Raw genomic sequence first — 27,593 nt, 5'->3', positions numbered from 1 at the left:
CTTCCTAAAGCCTGAGAGGATTCTGCTTGGCTTAGAGAGGGAGGCCAATGCTCCAACAGGGTCCAAGAGCCCTCCGGCCACATAAAGCCCTAAAGTGCCTAAATTGGCTCCCAGTATGTTTCCAAGCACAATTCAAAGTGTTGATGCTGACCTTTAAGGCCCTAAACGGCCTCAGTCCTGTATATCTGAAGGAGCATCTCCACCCCCATCATTCAGCCCAGATACTGAGGTCCAGCGCCAAGGGCCTTCTGGTGGTTCCCTCCCTGCGAGAAGTGAGATAACAGGGAACCAGGCAGAGGGCCTTCACGGTAGTGGTGCCTACTCCCATCAGATGTCAAAGAAATAAACAACTATCAGACTTTTAGAAGCCCTTTTTAGGGAAGTTTTTAATGTTTGATGTTTTATCATGTTTTTAATATTCTGTTGGGAGCCACCCATAGGGCAGGGTATAAATAAATAAATTACTACTACTACTACTACTACTACTACTCATAATAATAATAATACTCATATCCATGCCTAGAAAGCAGATATAATCAAAAGTGTGGCTGTGAATGTCATGGCAATGTATTAAATAATCCCATGAAAAAATCCATGAAAATCCATTAAAAAAAATAGAAAAATGAGAACGTGCCAGTCATCCCAATATCTTTCTGTGTATTGGGCAAAGTGGGAAATACTGATATTAGATTATATTTCTGAAAAACAAAAGGCTGTAGACTTAGCTGGAGATCCAGGGAAAGGAGTCAGATTATACTTTAGCCCCTCTGGGGTTATGGTCTTGGGGTTCAGTCCTCACCTAACAAGGGTGACTCCTCTGATGCTCGTAGAACTCCTTGCATCAAGCGGTAATCTAATTTTGTGGTTTCAAAATTAGCCTCTGCCCCTCCCAGCTCCACTAGACAAGTCATGGCAACCGCCATCTGTTTTCACATGTTATTCATCAGCACCTCAGCTGAAAAAGAAAAGAAAGAAAAGAGAAAAAGGAACCCGATTCACCTTTCCTTGCGCCTTGTCCCTTGCAGAAGGGCACTGGGAAGACATGAAAAAGAGGCCTCAGAATGTCAGAGATGGATTTTGTAGGCAGTAACAGATGGGCATGCAAGCAATGTATGTCTCAAAATTCCACGTTAGTACCAGAGAAATCCCTGTGGAACAAAGATCAGAGGAATAGCGTATGCAAGGAGTGGGAATCAGCCCTAATGCAGCTCACTCACACCCCAGGCTTTACCCATTTGTAGACAGGTCTTGGGAGTGTTCAGAAAGGGAGCCAAGTGCAAATATGCACTAGGAGTTTTGTCACCATCCTGTTTCCCCTTTCAGAGGAATGAGGCTTTTTCCTGCTTCTCAAGAGGTTGCTGTAAAGATCCTGTTTTCCATCTTGTTCCATCTTGTCACAAACACGTGTTGAATCTCTTTCCCCCATGAGGAAGTGTTAACAACATTTGGGCCTTTATAATTTGGGAAGGGAAAGCTAGATATTGATAAAAGAGAGAAATCCCCCACCACCACCACCAATCTCTCATCATACTTGAATCAGGCCATCAAACAAAGCTGAATGTTGGAAGTTTCAAGACAGACAATACTTCTTTCCCCAGCACACAGTTAAACTATGGAACTCGTTCCTACAGGTGGCTGTGATGTCCACCAGCTTAAAGGTAAAGGGTAAAGGGACACCTGACCATTGGATCCAGTCGTGGCCAACTCTGGGGTTGCGGCGCTCATCTCGCTTTATTGGCTGAGGGAGCCGGCGTACAGCTTCCGGGTCATGTGGCCAGCATGACTGAGCCACTTCTGGCGAACCAGAGCAGTGTACAGAAACGCCGTTTACCTTCCCGCCGGAGTGATACCTATTTATCTACTTGCACTTTGACGTACTTTCGAACTGCTAGGTTGGCAGGAGCAGGGACAGAGCAACGGGAGCTCACCCCATCGCGGGGATTCGAATCGCTGACCTTCTGATTGGCAAGTCCTAGGCTCTGTGATTTAACTCACAGCGCCACCCACGTCCCTCTAGCCAGGAGTGGCATGTAGCTAACCAGATCAAGCTACATGATGATGCCACAAAGCCAGATCAGGGTGAGGGCATTGCTTCCTACTCTTACTCTTAGTGGGCAAATTCTTTTTAACTGCCGACCTTCTGATCGGCAAGTCCTAGGCTCTGTGGTTTAACCCACAGCGTCACCCACATCCTGTCCACCAGCCTGGGTGGCCTTAAAAAGGAATTTAGAGAAATTCATGGAGGAGAATACTATCAATGGCAACTAGTCATGATGGCTGTGTACTGCTTTGAGGTTGTTGCTGTTGTACAATCAAGCAGTATATGATATATATATATATATATATATATATATATATATATATATCAGAAATAAATACTTCCAGTATAGGAAGCAATATGATTACAGTCATGGGGTCAGAACTCTGAAGTAGATAAGCCTTTGGTCTGGTCCAGCAGAACTTCCTGTGTTCTTAGGATTATTATGGATGAACTTGAAGGCAGCATGAGGTGTATGGCCATTTTGACTCTTTTGCGTGTGAAAACCCCCAAACCCCCTCCAAAATAAATCACACAGGAAACAGAACATTTGTTTAGGATTTTTGGCATTAGTTTGGCCACAACTTTATTGATTACAGCATGTGAGTGGTTGCTTAGGCATTGGTTCGGACTACCTGAACCTGCACCAGCAGGAACAGGACTGACAACTGGAACCTCCAGAGGTCAGTAAGGGAAAACATACTGGGGGAGCACAGAGGTGGATTTCCACCTCTCAGCTCACCCCAGATGTTCCCAGGAACTCTGGCATGGCCCTATCCATGAGAGGGGATCAGACAGAGCAAATCAAGCCCCTGGATTCCTTTAACGGAATTCCCTAGCAACAGCAACAAAATTGAGGGGCAGACACAGCCAATCCATAATCCCCTCCACCAAAGAATGAACCAATGCCTAACTGCCAACCTTACAAAGTTGTGACGATTTGCTACACGGTAGGCAAAAACCAAATGGCACCAGCCAATCAGCAAAATTCCTACTGGGCCCCTGCTCCAAAAACGGACAACCCCTACATAGGCATAGCAAGGTCAAAAACACAACCTAAAATTATAGGGAGGGAGGGTGGGAGATCCGCTGCATGATGCGAAACGTGTAGCCCCTTAAATAGCCCTTTATGTGCCAATCAAACCCCAACCGACAGAAGTCTGCCCCAGCAACAAAGGGGCGACCAATGAGGCAAGGAGGTCATCCAGACACGCCTGCCCCAGCAACAAGAAGGCAGTTTGGTGATCTCACTGCAACACATGGCTCTCCAATGATTTGGAGGACACGATTTCTCAAGTCAGTGACTCTATAACCTTAAGTCGGACATATGCAAACTCAGCCCTCCGGATGTTTTGGGATTACAACTCCCATCATCCCTAGCTAACAGGACCAGTGGTCAGGGATGATGGGAGTTGTAGTCCCAAAACATCTGGAGGGCCGAGTTTGCCTATGCCTGCCTTAAGTGTTAGTCTCCAGGATGAAGATAGTTTTTGGTCAAGCGTTCTCTGCCACGTCCCCAAAGCACTCCAGTCATTCTTATCTTATCCAGATAGGATCTGAGCTCCTGTTACATTCCTTCAGCAGCAGAATTCTCTCCGTAATTTTTTTAAAAAATTTTTTTGCAAGGAGAGGAGATTTAGTGGCTCAAAGGAATTCAAAAGTGATCGCTTGTTTTGTTCTCCTTCCCCATGTGTCCCCGATCTTGTCTTCTGCAAATGCAATAACAGATTGTACAGCCAAAACAAGTGAGTGAGTCAACAACAGCATCTTGAAGGAACCATCAGGGAAGCTTTAAAAGCTGTGTAGCATTAGTAACTATCCAGTTAAACCTGATTTCTCACTTATCCCTGTAAGGCTGGGGGGGGGGGAGCGTTTCCATACATGAATGTGCTTAATATGCAGACACAATCCTTGGGGTCCTCACCACATCCTGTGTATAGTTTCAACACAAAGAGGAAGCAGATTAACATCAAAAGCTCTCCCAAATGGCTGTGGCCAGCAGGACTTTTGTATGGATGGGAACAAGAAGGCTCCAGGGAGCCTGTATTAGCCATTTGAAAATTGTTCTCATATAAAGCACTGGTTTGAATCCAGCTAGGATCAGGTCAATTCGCATCACATGTTTTCACGCGGTTATCATCTCCGCCACAAAATTCTGCACCCCAGGCATATTCTGCCCACACATGACATCCTGCCTATTGGCTAGCAATGCTGCATGTACTAGTGCGCATTACCACATCCCCCAGAGCTGCTAACCACAGAGAGTGGGCTGAAGAGGATTCATAGACAAGGAATGTGCATCCATGCTCTGGACTGGCAAAGTCAATCATCCGAAAGCTAAGCTGATGATTGATTAGTGATCAATAAATGGAGAGGGCGTAAAGTGGGCCTCCTTAAGCAACAGGGAATGAAACAGGCATAATAATAATAATAATAATAATAATAATAATAATAATAATTTATAATAATAATAATAATTTATTATTTATACCCCGCCCATCTGGCTGGGCTTCCCTAGCCACTCTGGGCAGCTTCCAAAAAAATATTAAAATATTGTAATACATCAAGCATTAAAAGCATGTCCAAAGTCTGTCTCGGGGGCCTAATCTGGCCCGCTGGCCGATCTAAAATCCGGCCCCCGTGGCAGTATATGTTCTGGGGTAAAATCGTAAAAACAACAACTCAGCAACTTCAATCCTAAAAAAAGTTCAACAATTTTGGTCGGCCCTTCACTTCATCAAATCTGGCCCTCTTTGAAAAAAGTTTGGGCACCCTGGAATAAAAGATCAGGGTGATGTATTCCTTACTGAGCTATTCTGTTTAATTTTTGCGTAGGTTGTAGTTCATTCCATTCCACCCACTCCCTCCAAAGCACTTTTATGTTGTCGTGTTGGTTTGCAGGACTGTTATTGATTTACTGTCCAAGGGCAGCCTGCCATTTCTGATGGGCTCTTTGCTTTAAAAACCAAACCAAACCTATAGAAGCACTCTCCTTTTTTCTCTCTCTTTTGCTGCGCTACCCTGTCATGAGACAAGAGCAAGTATGGTCATCCAAGTCGTCAATCTTGGTTGGAACCACATATGGTTCACAAAATTATCTAATTATTAGGCACGGCATTTTGGAATTTGGACCGGTGCCTGATATTCATAACTCCTACAACACTTTTAGATTGATTGATTGATTGATATTGATTGATTGATTGATTGATTGATTGATTGATTGATTTACCACCACTTTGTTTAATAAAACAAACCCAGTTTGCATTTACAGTTTATTGGGATTAGGGGGAATTGTAGACCATCTTATCCAATGGATAGCTTTATGCAGGAGGTCCTAAGCTAGGACATCTCCAAGAGATGGTTTGGGTTATGGGATGGCATATAAACGTGTCCCTGTGCCGTCATGGGCAAATCATATGCAAATCACCATGAATGAAAAAGAAATCTGGTGAGCCCTTGTGTTTTTAATCATCTTTCCTCAGTCAAGTACAGCATAAGCTGAGAACCCCAATTAAAGGGAAGAATAAATAGAACATTTCTCTGATGAAAATAGGGATGTCCTATTCAACAACAACAACTTTATTATTTATACCCCTCCCATCTGACTAGGTCGCCCCAGCCACTCTGGGTGGCTTCCAACATATATAAAAATATAATAAAACATTTTTTAAAAAAACTTCCCTGTACAGGGCTGCCTTCAGATGTCTTATAAAGTTGGTATAGTTACTTATCTCCTTGGCTTGGGCATAACTCCATACCCTCCAACATTTCTCTGATGAAAATAGAGACGTCCTACCAGATTTTTAGAAGACATCTGCAGGCAGCCCTGTTTAGGGAAGCTTTTAATGTTTAATAGACTATTGTATTTTAAAATTCTGTTGGAAGCGGCCCAGAGTGGCTGGGGAAACCCAGCCAGATGGACGGGGTATAAATAAATTATTATTATTATTATTATTATTATTATTATTATTACCCTTCAACAATTCTCCAAGGAAAACAGGGATATCCTAAGGAAAAGCAGGAGAATCTGGGGTCAAATCAGGAACCGGGACGGCTTCTGTAAATTTGGGACTGTCCCTGGGAAATAGGGATACTTGGAGGGTCTGCTAGTGATGTTAAAATCAATACTCCACCAGACCTCAAGTATAGACACATCAATTATGGGTGGTTTTGCAGATCACCTTACTGCTGTGTGTCATCCTGAACCCATTTTGCTTTGCTCTGAAGATACAAGTAAGAACAAAACTAAAAAGTGAGAGTCAGGATGGGTTGTGTATAATAGAAGGATTGTGGCATGTAAGAGAATGTCACATTCAAGTGCCCTCAGGCTTGTACTTAGAATTCTAAACTAAAAATAGCTGTTTCTGTTTGACCTGCAAACCCAAATTCTGCAACTTAAACAAAGCATGCAAATGGCATTGCATAAATATACCAATTTGCGTTCTTTGTTTGGATTGCAGAACATTTGCCAAAAACTGTACAGTGGCGGACACAAAAGAATGGTTGGGAGGAATTAAGGGCGGTTCAAATCCCCTCGATGGGGTGAGCTCCTGTTGCTTGGTCCCAGCTCCTGCCAACCTAGCAGTTTGAAAGCACGTCAAAGTGCAAGTAGATAAATAGGTACCACTCCGTCAGGAACATAAATGGCATTTCCGTGCGCTGCTCTGGTTTCGCCAGAAGCGGCTTAGTCATGCTAGCCACATGACCCGGAAAAAACTGTCTGTGGACAAATGTCGGCTCTCTCGGCCAGTATAGCGAGATGAGTGGCGCAACCCCAGAGTCATTCGTGACTGGACTTAACTGTCAGGGGTCCTTTACCTTTACCTTTTTACATGTTACACACAAATGCATGTGCAAAGCCTTTCTCTCGGGAAAAGCCAGCCTGTTTCCCCCTGAAACTCTCCTCAGCTGCTCCCCCGCCCCAGCAGATTTAGATTTACCATGCAAATTGCCTTCTGGCGGTTCCCTTGCTCCGAGAAGCCAAGTTACAGGGAACCAGGCAAAGGGCCTGCTTGGTAGTGGTACCTGCCCTGTGGAATGCCCTCCCATCAGATGTCAAAGTGAAGAACAACTACCAGACTTTTAGAAGACCTCTGAAGGCAGCCCTGTCTAGGGAAGCTTTTAATGTTTAATAGACTATTGTATTTCAATATTTTATTGGAAGCCGCCCAGAGTGGCTGGGTATTAGTAGTAGTAGTAGTAGTAGTAGTAGTAGTTCCGCCCTCTTCGTTGCTAATTTATGCAGGACATAAGTTTAAAATGAGTGGATGAGCATGATCATCCGACAGTCAATTATTGATTGGCATCCATGGAAATCCTGCACTCAATGCATTTCAGTCATATGATAAATACACCGTGAGTTGGACTGCAGTTTCAAAAACCTAACCGTAGAGAGCCAATGTGGATTGTGGTTGGCATGCCAGACCAGAGCCTGGGAGATCAGGGTTCGAATCTCCACTTGGCCATGAAGCTCACTGGGTGACCTGGGGCCAAGCGCACCCTCTCAGTCTTACCTACCTCACAGGGTTGTTGTGGGGATTGAATGAGGATGGGGAGAACCATGTATGCCAGCGTAAGCTCCTTAGAGAAAAAAGCGGGGTGTAAAAAACCAGACCCATAGCCAGCATAAATAGGTTGGGCTTCCTCAATTAAAGCAGAGCTCCAATAGCTTACGTCAATGGGGTTTTTCCCCTAGACATCCTCTTAAAGGGAGGGAAGGAAGGAAGGAAGGAAGGAAGGAAGGAAGGTTTTCTGCAGTGATACCAGGGCAGGAATGTGAACTGGCCTCGTCTGTCTCTTCTTCGTCTGCTCAGAGCAATATTGTGTATCTTGAGAAGCACTTAATATAAACTGTCAGCTTGGACTAAGATTAATTCCCCAATGTTTGGCAGCAAATGGATTAAATAGAAGGGGGGGAGGTAATCAAAGGGTATAGACCAGGAAGCAAGCATATATTTGAAATATGGGGGGCAAATATCCAGGGACAGCTTTCAGCATAATTTCTAGAAACGTTTTTTGGTGTGTTTTTTAAAGAGTCACTAAAAAGATGGGGTTTTTTGTGTGTGGCGCTTGGGTAGCTACGCACTTCCTGTTCTGTCCTCCTGAACAGAGAAAGCGGGTTAATGACCAGAAATTACACAGCATCAATCTTCTCATTTCACAGAGAGATGGAGCATGGAAAATTCCATTTCTCCCCTTGTGCAAATCTCTTGCCAACAGCCCCCAAGGGATCCCAGAGTCTCCAAATATAATAAAACAATCAACCTGTAGTTTTAATTGACTCAGCGAGTTCCTTAATCCTCCTCCTCACCACACACACACACACACACACACACACACCAGTTCCCTTCCAAAAGGAAATATTCTTGCTTGAATTCATAATAAACTTGCCCTCATGATTTGTAGATATATGATGTGTTGATTAAAGCCATTCCTTCCCGTGCTACGAATTGGCCAGCTGAACTTGTAACATTCTGCATTTCACTATGAAGGAGTAAAATAGGACATAAGCTGTGCTAAATCTAGAGAAGGCCACTGAAAACAGTTGCAAACTTTTATCCACTTATCTGGGAGAAAAAAATACCACAGATATATTGGGTCTTTCTTCTGAGTAGACGTGTGTAGGACTGTGTTGTTTGCAGTTTGTGAGTTCGCAGTTTGGGAATTTCTCTTCAAAAACAGTAGCAGACCCTTGTTTCAGACCCTCTATTGTTTCAGTGTCCCTATTTTCCAGGGGCAATCCCGGATTTACAGAAGTCCCGGTTTCTGATTCAGTCTCAGAATGTCCCGCTTTGACACCTGAAGGGGAGGGCGTTTCACTATTTTCATGGGATAAATGTTGGAGGGTATGGAGTTATGCAACCCCTGACCCAAGAAGATAAGTAACTATACAACCTTTAGAAGACATCTGAAGGCTGGAGCAACCCAGTCAGATGGGTGGGATATTATTATTATTATTATTATTATTATTATTATTATTATTCCTATTTTCATCAGAGAAATATTGGAGAGTATGTTGTTTGCTTTAAGAGTGTTTTATACCAGTCTTCAATTTAAGAAAAAAGAAAAGTTTACCACAGAAGAGACTGCTAGACCATGTGGATCTTTGATCCAATCCAGCAGGGCTTTTCTTACATTCTTATGTGAAAGCCATGAAAAACGTAATATTAACTTAATTAAGGCAGCATTAAAAACCACCCAATGAAAAGAAATGTAACTTTAAATTATATTTAAGTTTAAAAGCCAGGCCAGGGGTGAGGGTGGGGTGGGAATGAATGAAACAATAGGTTTTCCTGTCAGGCAACCCTTTGCCACAAGTGTAGTGCCACAACTGAGGTGTCCTCCTCAGTCGTGGACCATGGTCAGCCTTAGATGGCAGGGCTACCCGAAAGATTATCTCTAAAGCAGATCTTAATTCACAGGCCATCCTCACCCCTCCTTCTCCTTGAGGAAAAAAAGACATTAGATAATAATGGAACGCTGGGAAGAAGTGACTAGATTAATCACACTGTGATATATGATAGGGTTGCCATATTTCCAAAAGTGAAAATAGGGACACAAAAGTTGTTAAGCGTTTTTGCCAAAGTTTGCAACAATTCACCCAAAAACCAACACTTCAACTTTTGAAAATGACACCTGGACACTGTTTTTGACGGACAAATCCCGGCTATGTCCAGGAAATTCCAGACATATGGCAGCCCTAATATATGTTAATGTATAATGACGTTGTGTAATAACTTGGGACCCTTTAATAATTTCCTGGGGTTTATTTACATGGCCAAATTAAACTTAAGGAATTGGTATGGAACTGAAAACCTGCCCATATGTTAGCAGCCCAAAACTGAAAGAACAAAACTACTGGCTAGTTCAAGTTTAGAAAGTAGCAGAAATGCATCAACTCACAGTTGGTTTGACTATGTGAGGGAAGAAAAAGAGAGGGGAAATGTTAGAAGTTAATGGCCACCATTGATTGAATTTATGAAAAATAGATATAACATGGATAATAATGACAATAATAGATTCTTCGTATGATAAGAGTATATTGTCAGCCCTATATTGATTATTGGCATTGAGTGTGGATATAGATACACAGACAGAGAGAGATTTGGTATTAACATTTATTTATAAGTGTTAATGGAATGTTGAGGTGTTGAAATTACAGTGGTACCTTGGGTTAAGAACTTAATTCATTCTGGAGGTCCGTTCTTAACCTGAAACTGTTCTTAACCTGCGGTACCACTTTAGCTAATGGGGCCTCCTGCTGCCGTCGCCGCGCAATTTCTGTTCTCATCCTGAAGTACCCAAGGTACTATTTCTGGGTTAGCGGAGTATGTAACCTGAAGTGTCTGTAACCTGAAGCGTCTGTAACCCGAGGTACCAACTGTATTTTACGCACCTTAGCTTGAAGGGACATTGCATCCCATCACCTTCCCTGACCAATAGGAAACCTTAAAAATTGAATCACGCTAGTGGGTTGTCTCTGTTGCTTTTTCCCCTCAGGAGCCCCCAGGTGACGGCGGTGACGGCGGCGGCAGGAGCATCAGCAAAGTGACAGAGCCCCTCCCGCAGACCTGAAATGCTCTGTCTCCATGAGGAAAAAACTGGCACCGGAACATGATAGCACCCAAGAGAACTACATCTGTCTCCTTTAATTACATCCCGTGTACATATTAGTGAGTGGAAGTGCTTTATGATTTCTATAGCAAAGGCCAGCAAAGCTATAGAAGGCCGGTTGTGCACAAGCACTCTCCCCGAAGTATAGACAGGCAAATTTAAATCATGTACACTGTGACAGGGGTGGGGAGGGAATATCTTTAATTTCCCCAGGGGGAAAAATAAATATAAAATAGATCAAGACTGTTAAAAGCTCTTACATGTTTATAGCTCTGGAGAGTTACAATTGTTGTCTGCCTTGCAGAGGACATTCCATCAAAGGGCACCGAATCTGTCTGTTTCCATCTTTTGTACTTAAGGTGAGAATTTAAAGCTCTAGCATTTGCAAGCACTTTTGTGCTCACGCACCACTCATGAGTAACCGTGTCCTTGTTTTGTTCAGAACACTAGATGATGTGTGCATAAGTGCTTGCAGGACCTAGGTCCAGAACTGTATCTGCATGATCCATTCAGAGCCACGTCCTTAGGAGATGCATTTGATCACAGCATTACATAGCCTAGATTCTGCAAAATCTTAACTATGGGTCAAATTCTAGTCTTGTCTATCATTCCTGCTTATCTCTGCTGTTAACTCCTCTAGGCTGGAGTTTCTCTGGAATTATATCAACAGTGTTTCCAATGCTCACTGTTTTGTCGTGAGTCTTGTATTATCTAGTGTTTCCTCCCCCTCACAGATCCAACTCCAGGAGTCATGAGATTACAGGAGAGTCTTTCCGACGAGATTTAGCCAAAGCTTGAATACGTAAAGCGAGTGTAACCAAAAACCAAATGAGATATATTAAAAGAATATGTCAATACATGCATTTCTAGACATCTCACGAGGCCTAAGACATTCTCTCAGTGTGTGTGTGTGTGTGTGTGTGTGTGTGAGAGAGAGAGAGAGAGAGAGAGAGAGAGAGAGAATGAATATTTCATTATTTTTGGCCAATTCTATACTTTTTAGCTTAGGCGTCAGGCCCTCTGAGTTCTATAGAGTTTAATCACATGTATGGATCAAATATGCATAGAATTACAATCATAGTCACATATTAAGGCCTTGACCCTATGGGCAATTATAGTTGAATAATTCCCATGGAAGTGAATCGGATTTATTCATGAACTTTGTGCATAGGATAACCGCTTCAGAATTAGCACCAGGATTGGCTCGGTGCCACAATCAACATTTCATTCTTTTCCTTTTAATTCATGCTGATCAGATTTTGAATGGTGCAATGTCTGAATTCCATCAAGATTGACATCTGACCCAGGAGGGGGCGGGTAGCACCTGGCTTGATTGCTCCTGTGCCTTCAGTAGACAGTCGATCTGCAAAAATCAGCAGGTGACATGTTTCTTCATGGCATGGAGATGAACATTGTCCCCTGATCGTGTTTGCCAATCAGTCTGTTCTTTAAAGACAGAAGACCAGGTGTTGTTAAAAGAAGAAAGAAAGAAAGCTGGCAATGCTACCAGCAAGCCACTTTATTAATATTTACATATTAAGCAACAACAACATGATCAGATAAGGACAAAAGTGCATCCTTAAAAATAGCCTTATTCAAAAGCTATGACCTTTGCAGTTGAGATTTGAAGCTGATCCAGAATTAAAGTATGATCCTATGCCACAATCTAAATGTACTTTAAAGTTAATTTTCAAAGCAGAAAAAGATAGTATTTTTGGAAGAGACACATACACAGTAACTGGTTAGCCTTTTAAGCAATATACTTCAGAATGTAATTTTCCAACCCCATGAATTTCAGCCCATAGCATCTCTTGGCTTCTCTCTCTCTCTCTCTCTCTCTTTTTAATGGCAATGAGAAAAAAAGCCTGACTGTTATATTTTCCATAAACAGAAAGTGATTGTCTCTCTGTCTAATATATCCATATCTATCTATGTACTTTTGACGAGAGAGATTTTATTACACGTGAGAAAGAAACAGCCAAGCAAGGATGAAAAGCAAAAAGCAAAAGAACTCTTATGTATGGACATCACCTTGCCCATTGTAAACCGGAGGTAGAAAATTAAGAGCAGTGGAAGGGCAGCCTAGGTATTTGCTTATGTAAGCAGAAGGTAAGGGAACAATTGGATGTAGCTCTTTGCTGACTCTCACCCAGTCAACTCCATCCCTTCCAAGCCTGTTCTAAACAGTAGGGTCCCTCGGGGGGCAGGAAGCTGTTTTATCATTTGAATTGTCTGTTAAAACTGCCATTCACCCCCGCCCCCCAAATGGCACTGTATAAAATAATAAATATTAATACCTATGATTTAACCGTGTATTTTATAAAATAGGCTTTTGGTGCTATGAAAAGTGATTTGTGAACGTTTTCCTCCTTATCGTACTAGATCCTCTTGTTTACTCTCCGACGTACCAATGGATCCCTGTTGTAATTTTCCTCTGCATTATTTGTATGACAATGTATGCTGCCAATATACTGTCTTGTGGTTTTATTTAATCTTTATACATGTGTTCCTTGTTATAAGTGTCACCATTCTGTGTTTGTTGAGTCTGCCTATATAGTGCAACATCATATAGTAAGGTAAGGTAAGGTAACCCAAGTGGTATAGTGGTTGAGAGCGGTGGACTCGTAATCTGGTGAACCGGGTTTGTGTCTCCGCTCCTCCACATGCTGCTGCTGGGTGACCTTGGGCTAGTCACACTTCTCTGAAGTCTCTCAGCCTCACTCATCTCTCAGAGTGTTTGTTGTGGGGGAGGAAGGGAAAGGAGATTGTTAGCCGCTTTGAGACTCCTTAGGGTCATGATAAAGCGGGATATTAAATCCAAACTCTTCTTCTTCAAACCCAAGGGTGAGCAGCTAACTCATTGTGACTGTTAATTCTACACCAAGGCTTGCACATGATTATTTTCAAATGCTCTGATCCTTAAGAGTGGAAATGAGGAAACTGTGGTCCTCCAAACATTTCTGGACTGCAGTTCTGGCCATTGGCCATTGCTGGCTGGGACTGATGGGAGTTAAGTCCAACATCTTCTGGAAAACTACAGATTCTCCATCGCTGCATAAGAAAAATACACCAACTTAGGGCTTCCATGAATTGTCCTTAAAAGACAATGGAATGAAATAGACTCTTGGGCACGGGACTTACTTCACCGCATGTCTGATCCAGCATGGCAACTCTCATGTTCTTGTCCTTTGCACTAATGCAAGTTTCCCACTCCACCCTGGACCAATTGGTCTTTTCTGCACAGTCTAGGGCAAGGGGAGAGCCTATGACTCTTCAGATGGGCTCCAACTCCCATCACCTCTGACCTTTGGCCATGCTGGCTGAGGCTGATGTGAGTTGCAGTTGTTGCTGAACACCCAGAGGGCCACAGGTCCTTCAGCCCTGATCTAGGGGCATATGTATACTACAGATAAACTGTTTCCCTCTCTCCAGAGGACACTGAGAACCCTTCGGAGCAGGGGTGTCTCAAATTGTCAGCACCCTCAACGAACAGCTGTTTCTAGAGTTCTGTGATGGAAAGCCCCGAGAACGTGCCCTTAGTCTATTTCATCCTCTGAGCACTTAAGAGTGTGCCCTGCCCTGTACCTTGCGATCTGTTAAATACATAGATGCCATTGTGCTATTTTCACTGAATAGGGGGTACTCTCCCAAGCTGACTCTCACATGGATGGGTGGGGGAATATACACACTCCAAATAATTAAAACAAATATGTATAAACAACAACAAAAATTGTGTAGCGTAGCACCATTTTTTAAGGCCTCACATCAGTTAATTGCATTGCAATCAGAGCCAGCCCTGCCATTAGGCAGAGTGAAGTGGCTGCCTCAGGCAGTAATTTTCACATGCCGTCTCCCTTACATGCTGCTGCTGCTGCTGCGACAGTAAAGTAGTCCTTCTGGGCTTGCTCAAACCTCCAGCACTCCATAAGCCTTTCAACAAGCAAAACTTGAAACATCTCGTTAATAATAATATAATAAATTATTATAATCTGGCTTTAGAACAGGCTGGGGGCCAGGAGGTCATAAATGTTTAATACCAAATATAATAGGTATGTTCAGCAAAGGAATCCAAATACATACACTATAGATAATGTCTGAGCAGGCATTCACACTTCAGATGGGGTGCTACATCATAAACTTCCATCCCAGGCTGTGTACCTTAAAGCACATTTAAACCACACCCCTCCAAAATAAGTTCTGAGAACTGTAGTTTACACCTCACAGATCTACAGTTCCCAGCAACCTTAACATACTACAGTTCCCAAGATTCTTTGGTGGGAGAGTGCTTTAAATGTATTGTGTATATGAAGCCTGGTCAAGTTCTATTCTGAGACCTCAGTGCTCCGTGGCCCATCTGTGCTCATCCCTCCTGCAAATTTGAACCTTCCACCTGTCTATCCTCCCCAGTCCTGTCTGTCTGGTAGTGGGTGACTTAAGAGATGCCTGCCGTTTTCAGATTCCCACAATGCCCCAGGGTGATTCGGATGTCATGGCATCCGCTGGAGAAATTGAAAGGCTGGGTGGTTTGCGTCATCTCTGCAGAGTGGGTTCCAAACTGACTTTCATTTCAATATTTAAACAATTCAAGGCAGCTATTTCATATAAATATAAATAATATAGAAATATAGTGTGTGAGAGATATATAGATATTCCTGCCATGAAAAAGGGTGTGAAATATGAACTGGCATTCAAACCTGAAATATACAACTGTGTCCCGAACATTCATACCAAATTGTTCAGCCTTCGAGAGCATTATCCTGTTACAGGCAAATGATTGGAAAGTCAGATGAGCCAGTACTACCAACAGTTGCTCAGCCAAGAAAATGTTTCATAAACTAGCAAGAAGTTGCTGTGGCAATTAGCACCACTTTCCCTTTTATCACTTTTCTCTGGTGGTGGTTTTGAATATCACTAGCTGAGCACTCTTGCACAGGAGCTGAAGAAGAGGAAAAGGAAAGGAAGGTTTTTAAAAAACGATGCAGTTGGAGAACAGCGCCTTTTGTTGTCACAAACGTCTCAAAACATTCAAAAGATGCTGTGACTCCTTCCTTGCCACAAAGCAATCACAATGTGTGTCTTATTTGGGGGGGGGGGGGGGAGAGATCACATTTCCACAGGTGTCAAACAAGGGCTCAGAAAACATGGAAGTCCCTGCCACTAGTGCGGCACTTTTGAGAAAAACCAAATGTTTTATTTACTGCACAATAAATTTATTCAGCTGGCCATGAGCCGCATTGTGGTCTGAAGGCAAGGGGGCTGCTGAAGTTAAAGGGGGTGGCCCTGAGCAATGTCTGGGTGGGAGATCATGTGTGAGCTCCTTGGAAGAAGAATGGGGAATATATATAATTCTCACACAATGAACACCATGTAAGTAAGTCATTGGTAACCCTTGACATTAGGCTTGTCCAAAGGTCCACATAATGGACATTCTGTCTTGGACTTGACAGATGCTTGTGGGGACCCATATCTCTGCAGCCATAAAACAGAAGAGAAACAGCAGTGTTTATGCATCTTACAACTGGCTGCACCCCCAAACTTCTTCCAGGGTCTTTGAAATATATTGTAACATACACTCTAATTGCTAAGAGATGAGAGGGTTCCAGCACAGACCTTGGGTTTTGTTTCTTCGGAATGAACTGGAAACTGGTGGCGTTTCAGTAATATAAGGCTTATTTACACATATATAGCATGAGATGGGAGGCTCAATGTATCAACACTCCCAACAGATCCTGTTCTCAGATCAGCTGAGGGTGCTTTCAATACTGTAACTTTGGTTCCTCGCTGAGAACAAGTCAGGTCTCCAACCTGGTTCCAATACTCTCTTTCAAACCTTGATGACATCTCCATCAGCCAGAGAAGGGGAGAAGGAGAGGCAAGTTCCCTTTGCAGAACAATTGCCAACTATTATGTTTCTGTGGCAACTCATCACACATACTTGGCCGTCTGTTTAGCTATGCAAAAGCCCTTCTTCACAGTTTGGCCCCCATAACAGTCTCTCTTCATAACCAGAGTCACAGGGCAGAGTGCAGGGCAAAAACCCATTTACCGTATTTTTCGCTCCATAAGACTCACTTTTTCCCTCCTAAAAAGGGGAAATGTGTGTGCATCTTATGGAGCGAATGCAGGCTGCGCAGCTATCACAAAAGCCAGAACAGCAAGAGGGATTGCTGCTTTCACTGCACAGCGATCCCTCTTGCTGTTCTGGCTTCTGAGATTCAGAATATTTTTTTTCTTCTTTTCCTCCTCCAAAAACTAGGTGCGTCTTGCAGTCTGGTGCATCTTATAGAGCGAAAAATACGGTAGTTCAAGGTCAGTTTCATTGCAATATATACTTTGCAATGGATCTTCTTACAGAGAAAGGAGCACAACTGCAAAATGCCAAAGCCTCTTCTTCTCCCTGCAGAATAGCTGATGGTTGGGGAGGGGGCACCCAGAGAGCAAGATGAAGCCTGGCTACAGGTCCCATCTAGCCTCGTCATAATATTTAACTTTCTAGAAGAACTCTTTACCAGCTGATAACCAGCTTTGGACCAGTTTACTCCATACATGCCAATTACTGTTGGCCTCCATCTGTCTCAAGAGACAATGGAAGATTGCACCATCAAGGGCACTAAGACTGTTGGGAGAGTTACAGCGCCTGCTGTGGCTGTAGAGACTGAAACGGAAGAGAAACATGTTTTGTTGCAGCTGGGGCAGATGAAAGTGTCTGGTTGTGCTGCTGCAGCTGCACCATAGCGTTGCTCCTTCCAGTGGTCATTTTTCCTCTGGTCAGTGCTATGGAGTGCAATACTACATATTGTAGGCATGCCAAGTGCCATGTAATGTTCAGCCCATAAGCAAAGATCACCAGTGATGAAGCAATGATTCTCCAACATCAACTTTGTTGGACTGGTCATGTTGTGCAGATGCCTGATTATCATCTTCCAAAGCAACTACTCTATTCCAAACTTAAAAATGGAAAGTGTAATGCTGGTGGACAGCAAAAGAGGTTTAAAGACTGTCTCAAGGCAAATTTTTAAAAATGTAATAAAAACACCAACAATTGCCTGCGAGTGCTCCAATTGGAGAACAGCCTTTACCAAAGGTGTCATGGGCATTGAAGACACTCAGACTCAGAAAGCAAGGGAGAAACGTGCTAAGAGGAAGGCACACTTGGCAAATCCACACTGTGATCAACTCCTGCCTGGAAACCAATGTCCCCACTGTGGAAGGACGTGTGGATCCAGAACTGGCCTCCACAGTTACTAACAGACTCATTGTTAAACCCATGTGTATGGAATACAATCTTACTTGGCCACAAGTGGTCACCAAAGAATGTTCAGCCCACATCCATAAGGTGTTAACCTTTCAGTGTGGTAGCATTTATGCTTTGGAACTCCCTGAGAAGTGACATTAGGTAGGCTGCCCATAATACTGCTTTAGACACCTGCTAAAAAGTTTTTTTTAAAAAATTAAACAAGCCCATCCAGATACATAATTTTGCATTTCCTTTAAAATTTTGATGATTTTATCTGTGTATTATTGATAAATATTTTTCATTGTTTTGTACACAATAGAGATTTTTTCCCCATCAAGCCATTTTTTAATCTATTTTTCTGAAATAAAGTAAAATATAGTGGTACCTCGGGTTAAGTACTTAATTTGTTCCGGAGGTCTGTTCTTAACCTGAAACTGTTCTTAACCTGAAGCACCACTTTAGCTAATGGGACCTCCTGCTGCTGCCACGCCGCCGGAGCACGATTTCTGTTCTCATCCTGAAGCAAAGTTCTTAACCCAAGGTACTAATTCTGAGTTAGCGGAGTCTGTAACCTGAAGCGTATGTAACTCGAGGCATCACTGTAGAAACAAAGCCATGGGTGGCAAACAGCTGACCACTACTCCAGGCTGCCTAGCAGTCAAAGCTGGATGGATTTGTGGAATAAAGGGTTAAGCTATTTCCTTCCTGTTCTGTGTGCAATATTAAGTCACATCCACAATGCAGCAGCCTAAAGAGGCAGCCCCCCCAACCCACTTTGGCAATCCCACCCCCACCCCATCATTGCTTAAACAGCTGTGAAGTGACAGAAGGTAATTATTTAGTCCTTCAGCTGCTCCAGCTAGATTAGGCTGCTACCCCTCTTTCCTTTCACCTTTGCATTGTTTGTTTCCAAAGAGACAGCCAGGGATAATTGACTGTCAGAAGGGCAAGGATGCTGAGGAAGAGAGGGAGGGGAGGAGCAGGAAACTTGACAACAGAAGGATCTGCTTGGATGACAGCCACTTTTTAAGTCTTGAACCTAAATGCCAAACCCCTTAAGAAGGTAGCAACGCGCTCCCCTCCTCCTGAAGCAGAGGAAGGGTCTGTATCTAGTCCAGCATGGCTGGTTTTGTGCCTCTGGGAAACTCACAAACAGAGCATGAAAGCAACAGCCCTGAACTTTGATAGACACTCCATATATTTGCTCTAATTTATGGAAGTACCACTTGGCCCTCATGACTTACAAGCTGTGGATAGACCTATCTCTATTAGGCAACATTTTTCCACCTTCGCCGCATCAAGCAGTTGGTCCCTTACCTTTCCCGCTCCGACTTGGCCACAGTGATCCTTGCGATGGTCACCTCCAGGCTTGACTATTGTAATTCGCTCTACCCGGGGCTGCCCTTGAAGCTGTCCCAGAAACTCCAGTGGGTGCAGAATGCAGCAGCGAGGCTCCTCACGGGGTCCCTGCCATGGGAGCATATTCACCTAGTGCTTTTCCAGCTGCACTGGCTTCCGGTGGAGTACAAGGTCAGATTTAAGGTGCTGGTTTTGACCTTTAAAGCCCTTCACGGCCTAGGACCCTCATACCTACGGGACCGACTCTCCTGGAATGCCCCACGGAGGACCTTAAGGTCCATAAATAGCAACACCCTAGTGGTTCCGGGCCCTAAGGAAGTTACATTGGCTTCAACCAGAGCCAGGGCCTTTTCAACACTGGCTCCGGCCTGGTGGAATGCCTTGCCTCATGAGACCAGGGCCCTGCAGGATCTGATTTCTTTCCACAGGGCCTGTAAGACAGAGTTGTTCCGCCTGGCCTTTGGCTTGGAGCCAATTTGATTCCCTCCCCCTCTTTCTTTCCTTTCTCCTCCTATGATGAGGCTGCATTTTAACATTTTAATATTTTACTGTTTCAATATTTTAATGTTCTATTTTAATCTTGTTTTTAAGTTGTATTCATTCAACTTGTTTTCTTATTGCTTGTTAGCCGCCCTGAGCCCAGCCTTGGCTGGGGAGGGCGGGGTATAAATAAAAATTATTATTATTATTATTATTAAATTTTCCTAATCGTTTTTCCCCCCAATCCACCTAAGCTAATGGCCACCACTAGATATTGCCAGTGTCTTTTAATGGTGGGTTCTGTGAGAAAAGTACCTCCTTTCAGCTGTCCTGAACACACTGATAATTTAAAATAGGTATGATGAAATCTGATTGTGTTGGACTCCATCTCCCATCAACCCCAGTCAGCATGGCCAATGGTGAAGCATGATGGCAGTTGTAGTCCAATAATGTCGGGAGGGGAACAGATTCTGCACACCTAATCTCTTTGGTTTTATTTAAAAGCATTTATAAACAGCTTGAAAAACTTTAAGCAACAAACATAATAAACAATATCAACAACTTTATTATTGCATTAGCCGTGTGGCCATAGCATAATATACATAGAAATAACAGCATAAAATAGGGGGGGAGGTAAAGGTAGATATCGTCCAAGGCGAATACGAGGATAACAAAAGTGACAAGGGATTTAAAACATCGAGTGACAGAGAATGCAAAAACAGGTTCGATTGTGCGGCATATCGACTACGGCTGTGGTGTTAAAGAAGAAGTTGGTGCCGCTTTCCTCTTCATCACACTAAGCAGGAAGTTAGCTGTCATCTCGGTAATCCAACAGTCTGAATCCTGCAGAAGAAGGGACACTATCCAGGGCTGGATTGGGAGATGAAGCTTGTTCACGAGAGGAATTAGAAACCGAGATCTTTCATCTGTCCAGTTGGTACAGAAGAACATTACATGTTCCATAGTCTCCAGAGCCGTGTCGTTGCAGGTGCATGTTCTGTTTGCGATGGGAGCTCTGGAATAGCGACCCGACAAAACTGCTGTAGGGAAACAGTTGAGACGGGCACAGGTGAAGGCCCTTCGCTTAGCCTCCGAAGGAATTGTAAAGCAGTATGGAGGGATCCCTTCAGGGGGTGGAATAGCTAGGGCTTTTGGTCTTTGGAAGGTGGATCTTTATAGTGAGAAAGTAAGGGGAAGATTTAAGTTCCTCGCAAATAGTGAGGGATAAGCTGGTTGAAATAAAACAGGCGAGGCCAACTTGAGGGCGACCCCTGTTGGCTAGTTTGCGAGCACAGGAGTTAAAGGAACAATAATTTGGGAGAGCGATACTTTGTTGGGACCAGGTCTCTTGGAGGCACACAATGTCAAATGAAGAGATAAACAATATCATTGAAACAAAAGTATAGCACAACACCAGAAAAGAGGTAGTAGAAAAGCATATAAGAACAAATAAAAACAGGAATTCTGGAAAAACAAATAGATGGGAGATGATGATGTGGGGTGAGAAAGATTATCTGTCTTCAATTCCCTCTCCAGTCCTTTCTCTGAGGAGCTGGTGTCAATGATGACTGAAGTCTTAATAGCTAGCCATTACATTGACCCTGCACAACCCAAGCTCTTGTCCATATTCCTTCCTCGTGGGCTGCGCAACACTAACACTGTGGAATGTCTGGGCCCAGGAGGCTCGACAAAGTGGACAATTCTTCTGGCTGGATGTTTATTGGTTCATTTGATCTGGGAGATTTATATCTGCCCTGCTCTTCCCATGCATTTCACATTGCTCAGAGTTGTTTGCCGCAATTAGAAACCGCAGTAGTACAAAAACAAAACAATACTGAAAAGCAAACAAATCAAAGCAGATAACAACTGCGGCTTATTTATATGTCACATTTTCCACCAAAACATTTGTGCTCAGAGATTTTGTGCAAAGAGACAATAGTACGGTGACCATAATTTGTATTTTTTAATAAAAATATCACTACGACATACCACTAACAATCAGCTAAAGCAGTGGTTCCCAGTTGGTGGCCTGCAGGGGGTCTACATAACCCACCCAAGAGATCTGGCGCTTCTTGGATTGACACAGGAGATCAGGAGGCAAGCAGAAGGAATGTATCCAAGGGATCAAACCCAAAGGAGATCCAGTGCGGTGTAGTGGTTAAAACTCACCAGCATTTTAGTGTGCTTTCTCCTAACAGGCACATTTTTGCAAAGCAATTCCCCCTAACAATGCGTATTTGCATGTCATTTACACTAACAGGTGACTTTTTGTGCACACATTTTTGTGCACATTACTTGACTGGATAACTGCATTGCAAAATTCAGAGAAGTGTGATTTTTCGAAATATGGCTCTTCCCATTCCTGTACTGTTTCAGAAAATGCTAATTTTGTAGGTTCGCTTTTGAATGTGAACTGAATTGAAATTCCCCTCCTAAGGCAGGAATTGAGCCAGCAGATAATTCAGGAGCTGCAGGAAGACTGATGGAGCATGGAGACTGTCCTATGTTCTCAAACCACAACTTTGTTTGGTTGGGGGATTTTTGTGCATCGTGGTTTTCCCTTGGCCTGGTGATGGTTCCTCTGTTCTGCCTGTCTTCGAGTAAAGGAGCAGCATGTTTATGGAAAGTGTCAGTGGCTTCTCTCTGCACGCTTGTCCGAACCTGAAGCCAAGAAGAGCTCTGAGTGCCACAAACTATTTTCATTAGCACCTGTGATTACAATGTTTATCTACAGCTATCTGTCAGGCAAATTTAGATTTCTCATTTGAGAAAAGGCAGTGAGGGAAATGAACTGGCAAAGCAGCTTCTGCATGCGGGAAAAGTTATTTGCAAAATGCCCCTTGGTGTCTGTTTCCTGTCTCTTTTCAGCTGCTACCAGACTGGCGTCTCCCTGCGCTACTAATCGTTGCTGTAACACACAAAGGAATTGCAATTGGCTTTCCACACTATTGGAGATATAGCGCTTTCCCTATGTGTATATCTTCCTTCTACCCCAGTGGGCTTGACATAGTTCTGCAGGTAGAGAAAGGGAAGATATAATTCACTTGAGTGGCCATCTAAAGCAAAATTGAGAGATCCTTTTTTTAAAACAACAATTATTTAGCATAAATCATTAGCACCAAAAGACATCCATTTAAGCATGCTTGCCCGATTACTGCCTACGAAATCTCAAAAAACAAAGTGTTGCAGCTTTTGTTTTGGATCAGAAAATAGGAAAAGTTTAATTAGAAGAAGAGAAAGAAAAAAACACTTGCAGGTAAAATGTCTCCACTGCCTGATTTAAAACAGAATACTATGATACCTAACCATTTTGCCATTTTTCTATCCCGTCATTCCTCCCAAGGGAGCATAACTGACAAAATAAAACAAGACATTAATAATAAGAACATTCACAACATCAAATAGATCCTAAATTTTAAATAAAAAAGCAGAAAACAACATCCCCTCAAGACCACCAATCATACTCCAAAGGTCTGGACAAGGGCATGTAGGGGAGTTTTCATATTGTGCCTGAGAACTGCAATAGTGAGAGGGATGTGGGAGTTCTAAAAAACGGGTGTCACCACTGAGGATGCCCTGTCTCATGTGATTGTTCTCTTCACTACCACCCATGACAGAAAACAAGCAGGGCCTATTCCATGGGTGACAAAATCTAAATTGGATGTGATTGGAGAAGGCCATTCCTTCTAGAAGTTGAAGGTATCTCTTTAATGGGCAGCAGTGGCTACAACAACATACGTGCTCAATGGCCTCTGATGGTTGGTAGGAACTGGCTATGACATATCTCAGCTGTTTGGGTGAGGGCTGGAGCCACACTAACAGCTTGGCAGCTGGAACATAGCCATCCAATGGAATTTTGCTATTACTATCCATTATTGCTAGCATTATTTTAAGGTCTCAGGGCAGGTTACAGCAATTTAAAATACAACATTAAAAACAGTTTGAAACAGCTAAGGGCTCTGAATATAGTATACTTCCAGACTACTGCTATTTTTGAGTGAGATTCAATCAAGTACTGGCAAATTTTGGTTGCATAATTGAAGTTGATCGCGGACCCTCCATGAGCCCTTATTTTCCAGGGACAGTCCCAGATTTACAGAAGCCATCCCAGTTTCTGATTTGATCCCAGAATGCCCTGCTTTTCCTTAGGCAGCGGTTCTCAACCTGTAGGTCCCCAGATGTTGTTAACAACAACTCCCATCACCCCTAGCTAGGAAGGCCAGAGCTCAGGGATGATGGGAGTTGTAGTCCAACAACATCTGGGGACCCACAGGTTGAGAACCGCTGCCTTAGGGCATCCATATTTTCATCAGAGAAATGTTGGAGGGTATGGAGTTAAGTGACCCCTGTGTCAAGGAGATAAGTACATAGATAGCCTTTAGAAGACATCTGAAGGCCCCTCAGGACAAAGATTTTTTCAAATGTTTAATGTTTTATTATGCGTTTACATTTGTTGGAAGGCCACCCAGAGTGACTGGGGCAACCCAGTCAGATGGGCAGGGTATTATTATTATTATTATTAATGACGTCCCTACTTTCATCAGAGAAAAGTTGAAGGGTATGTAATTGGGAGGTCTTAGGTACCAACCCTGCTTTCCCAAAAGATCAGACTTTTTGCAATAAGGAAAGTGACAGGAAAACACACAGGGAAGGGTGGGATAACACAGGCCTCGATACCGTGTTTTCTAGCCTCCCCACAAACAAATCAGAACAAATGTTCATTAAATTGCCAACTCTCAGCTAACCTCCCTGCGGGCAAATCAGGATGAAGGCTCAAAGACTCAATAAACGGGTCATTTGTGACTCTCCTCAAACAGGTCATAGAATCATAATCTGGAGGCACTTTTAGGAAACTGGTGCTGCATGCATTACAAATAAGCTATGCCTTGTTTGGGTCCCTGCCTTTTGCTTCTTCCTCCTGAAACTTCCAACCATTCCATAAAGCGAAGACTCGCAAGACAATGATAGGCTCCTCATACTCTTGTGTCTATGACAGAAGCCATCCCTGCCCTTATGAAAAGGGCTCACTGCCCATCCCCCTCTCTCCTGCGGCAGTCTCCCCACACACCAGCCCACTGGCTCCCTCTGTAAGAAGCCTTCCAAGCAGCTGGATTGGTGCTTTGCTCAGCTACTGTGCTGGTTATAAATAATATCTTAATCTTCGCTGACAAAACACAGCTGAGGTTCTGGCTGTGCACCAGAGTGAACATCTCCCAAGCAATCAAGTGGAGGAGGGGGGGGGTCTGGCTGGGGGATAATATTCACGATTTTAAGCTCATCGGGGGGGGGGGGGCATTTCCTTTGGCTGCTCCCAAAGGACCGTTTTCTCTGGAAACTTGCTTGTACGTAAAAACCAGCAGCACATTGTTAATCCTGGGCAAACTCCTCTCTCTGTTCCTTCTCTAGCATTGGCTCTTGTAGCGAGCACCTGGCCTCTGAAGCGACGCGCATTCTTCCCAAGTGAACATATGCCAAGGGAAATTGGAAGCTCCACCCAGATGTGTTGCGTTGCTGTTCATACACAAGGTCATTCGCTGCAGAATCAGCGGGTTGAAGACTTCTGTCTGTTGCTATCTTATTGTCAGCCTGGATAGCTCAGTTGGTTAGAGCGGGGTGCTGATAACGTCAAGGTTGCAGGTTCGATCCCTGTACAGTGGTACCTCGGGTTACAGATGCTTCAGGTTACAGACGCTTCAGGTTACGGACTCTGCTAACCAGGAAATAGTACCTCGGGTTAAGAACTTTACCTCAGGAGGAGAACAGAAATTCTGCGGCGGCAGCGGGAGGCCCCATTAGCTAAAGTGGTACGGACTCCGCTAACCCAGAAATAGTACGTCAGGTACTTCAGGATGAGAACAGAAATTGCGCGGCAGCGGCAGCGGGAGGCCCCATTAGCTAAAGTGGTGCTTCAGGTTAAGAACAGTTTCAGGTTAAGAACAGACCTCCAGAACAAATTAAGTTCTTAAACCAAGGTACCACTGTATGAGATGACTGCATATTCCTGCATTACAAGGGGTTGGGTTAATTAATTAATTAATTAATTAATTAATCTGGCTGGGTTTCCCAATGGAATATTAAAAACACATCAAACATTATCAATGATCCTCAGGGTCCCTTCCAACTCTATGATTCTCTTGTAGCCCTTGCCCTCTTGCAGGAAACCAGAGGCAATAAACATATCCAAAAGAAGGAGGAGGGAAATTTCAATGAGGCAGCTAGTCTTCAAGGTAGTGGGGTTTTTTTTTTGCATAGTCCAGACACTAATGGAGGGAATTCCAAGAGGAGGATTTATCCTTGCTCCATAAACTAGACCACTTTGCGGACCAGTGACTGAGAAGCGCTGGAAACCAATGCTGACAGCGCAAGTCTGAATTGCAAGCTTGCTCCCAGGCAAGTCCCACTGCCCCTAGGAAGCATATTTAAACGGCAGCCGAAGACACATCACTTGCAGACTGGCCACCTGAAAAATGAAAGCGCCTCCAAGGACCGCTTCATACTTTCACTTACACAGAGCAGACGTTGGCAGATGTCTTCCCAGGACGCCTGCTTGGGGAACAGGAATGCTGACACCATGATCTGAAGCGGGAGAGATGCCTCTACAGAACCTGTAGCAGCTGCATGGACTCGGTGGCGCCAAAGCCATATGGAAGGTCTCCAGCTTGGTTCATTGAACACACGTCCCCATGTGCTTTCTAATGTGCATCCAATGTGACTGGAAATCAGTCGGCCTTTTGCAGTCTAAAATTGTTTGTTTCAAAGAGCGCGCACACACACACACACACACACACACACACCCTCCATCATCCACTACTTGCTACTACAGTGGTACCTCGGGTTAAGTTCTTAATTCGTTCCAGAGGTCCGTTCTTAACCTGAAACTGTTCTTAACCTGAAGCACCACTTTAGCTAATGGGGCCTCCCGCTGCTGCTGCGCCGCCAGAGCACGACTTCTGTTCTCACCCTGAAGCAAAGTTCTTAACCTGAAGCACTATATCTGGGTTAGCGGAGTCTGTAACCTGAAGCGTATGTAAGCTGAAGCGTATGTAACCCGAGGTACCACTGTATTCTACTCCTCTTTTATGTGGTTTTCCCTTCCTCTTGCTCTCCACTTCCTAGTCAGGGTTCAGGGCAACCAAAATAATCAAGGGGATGGAGCAACTCCCTCTAGGAAGAAAGGTTGCAGCATTTGGGGCTTTTTGGTTTTGAGAAAAAGGCGAGTAAGAGGCCACATGACAGAGGTGTATAAAAACATGTGCAGCATGGAGAAAGTGAATAAAGGTTTCTCCCTTTCTCATAACACCAGAACTCATTGACATCAATGAAGTGGAATGTTGGAAGATTCAAAACCGATGAAAGAAAATCCTTCTTCACACAGTGCATAGTGAAACTATGGAACCTGCTCTCCCAGGAGTCAGTCATTGAAGAGTAGGTGGGTTCCCACAAGGCTAGACACAGTGATAACAGCAAGAACCTTTATTGAACAAACAGAACTGGACAACTACTGCTTATATACATTTCTGAAGGCCTGGGCCACTCCCACTCCCAACGTGATTGGCTGTCCAAACATCCAAGCTGCAAATCATAAGTTAGAGTTTAAGGGCCAATGGCAGAGGCCCAAATCCTGAAATGTTCCGTGATTGGATATCAGGTATCAAATCAGAACACAGGGGCTCAGAATCCTTAGTCCAGACTCAAGCTCAGGCAAACACAGGCCACTGAATGCATAGCAGTCATGGCTTTAAAAGAGGATTAGACAAATTCATTAAGGAAAGGGCAGTTGCTGAATACCAACCATTATGACTATGCTGTTGAAGGCAGCAATGCTTCTGAATGCCAGTTGCTGGAAACCACAGGAGGGAAAAATGC

General features: G+C 43.7%; 1 protein-coding gene across 2 annotated transcripts in view; it reads left to right on the top strand.

The window, feature by feature from the left end:
• Nucleotides 1-13,176, top strand: part of CYGB (cytoglobin) — a 53,634-nt gene extending 40,458 nt beyond the window's left edge. For both annotated transcript variants that reach the window (XM_079966282.1, XM_079966281.1), the window contains exon 4: nt 10,538-13,176. In XM_079966282.1, coding sequence (XP_079822408.1) covers nt 10,538-10,612 — 75 coding nt within the window. In that variant the 3' untranslated portion in view covers nt 10,613-13,176. The remainder of the gene's footprint in view (nt 1-10,537) is intronic.
• The last annotated feature ends 14,417 nt before the right edge of the window (nt 13,177-27,593 follow it).

Source organism: Podarcis cretensis (genome assembly GCF_951804945.1).
Source record: "Podarcis cretensis genome assembly, chromosome: 2".
Lineage (NCBI taxonomy): Eukaryota > Metazoa > Chordata > Lepidosauria > Squamata > Lacertidae > Podarcis > Podarcis cretensis.
This window is presented reverse-complemented; position numbering and strand designations above follow the sequence as displayed.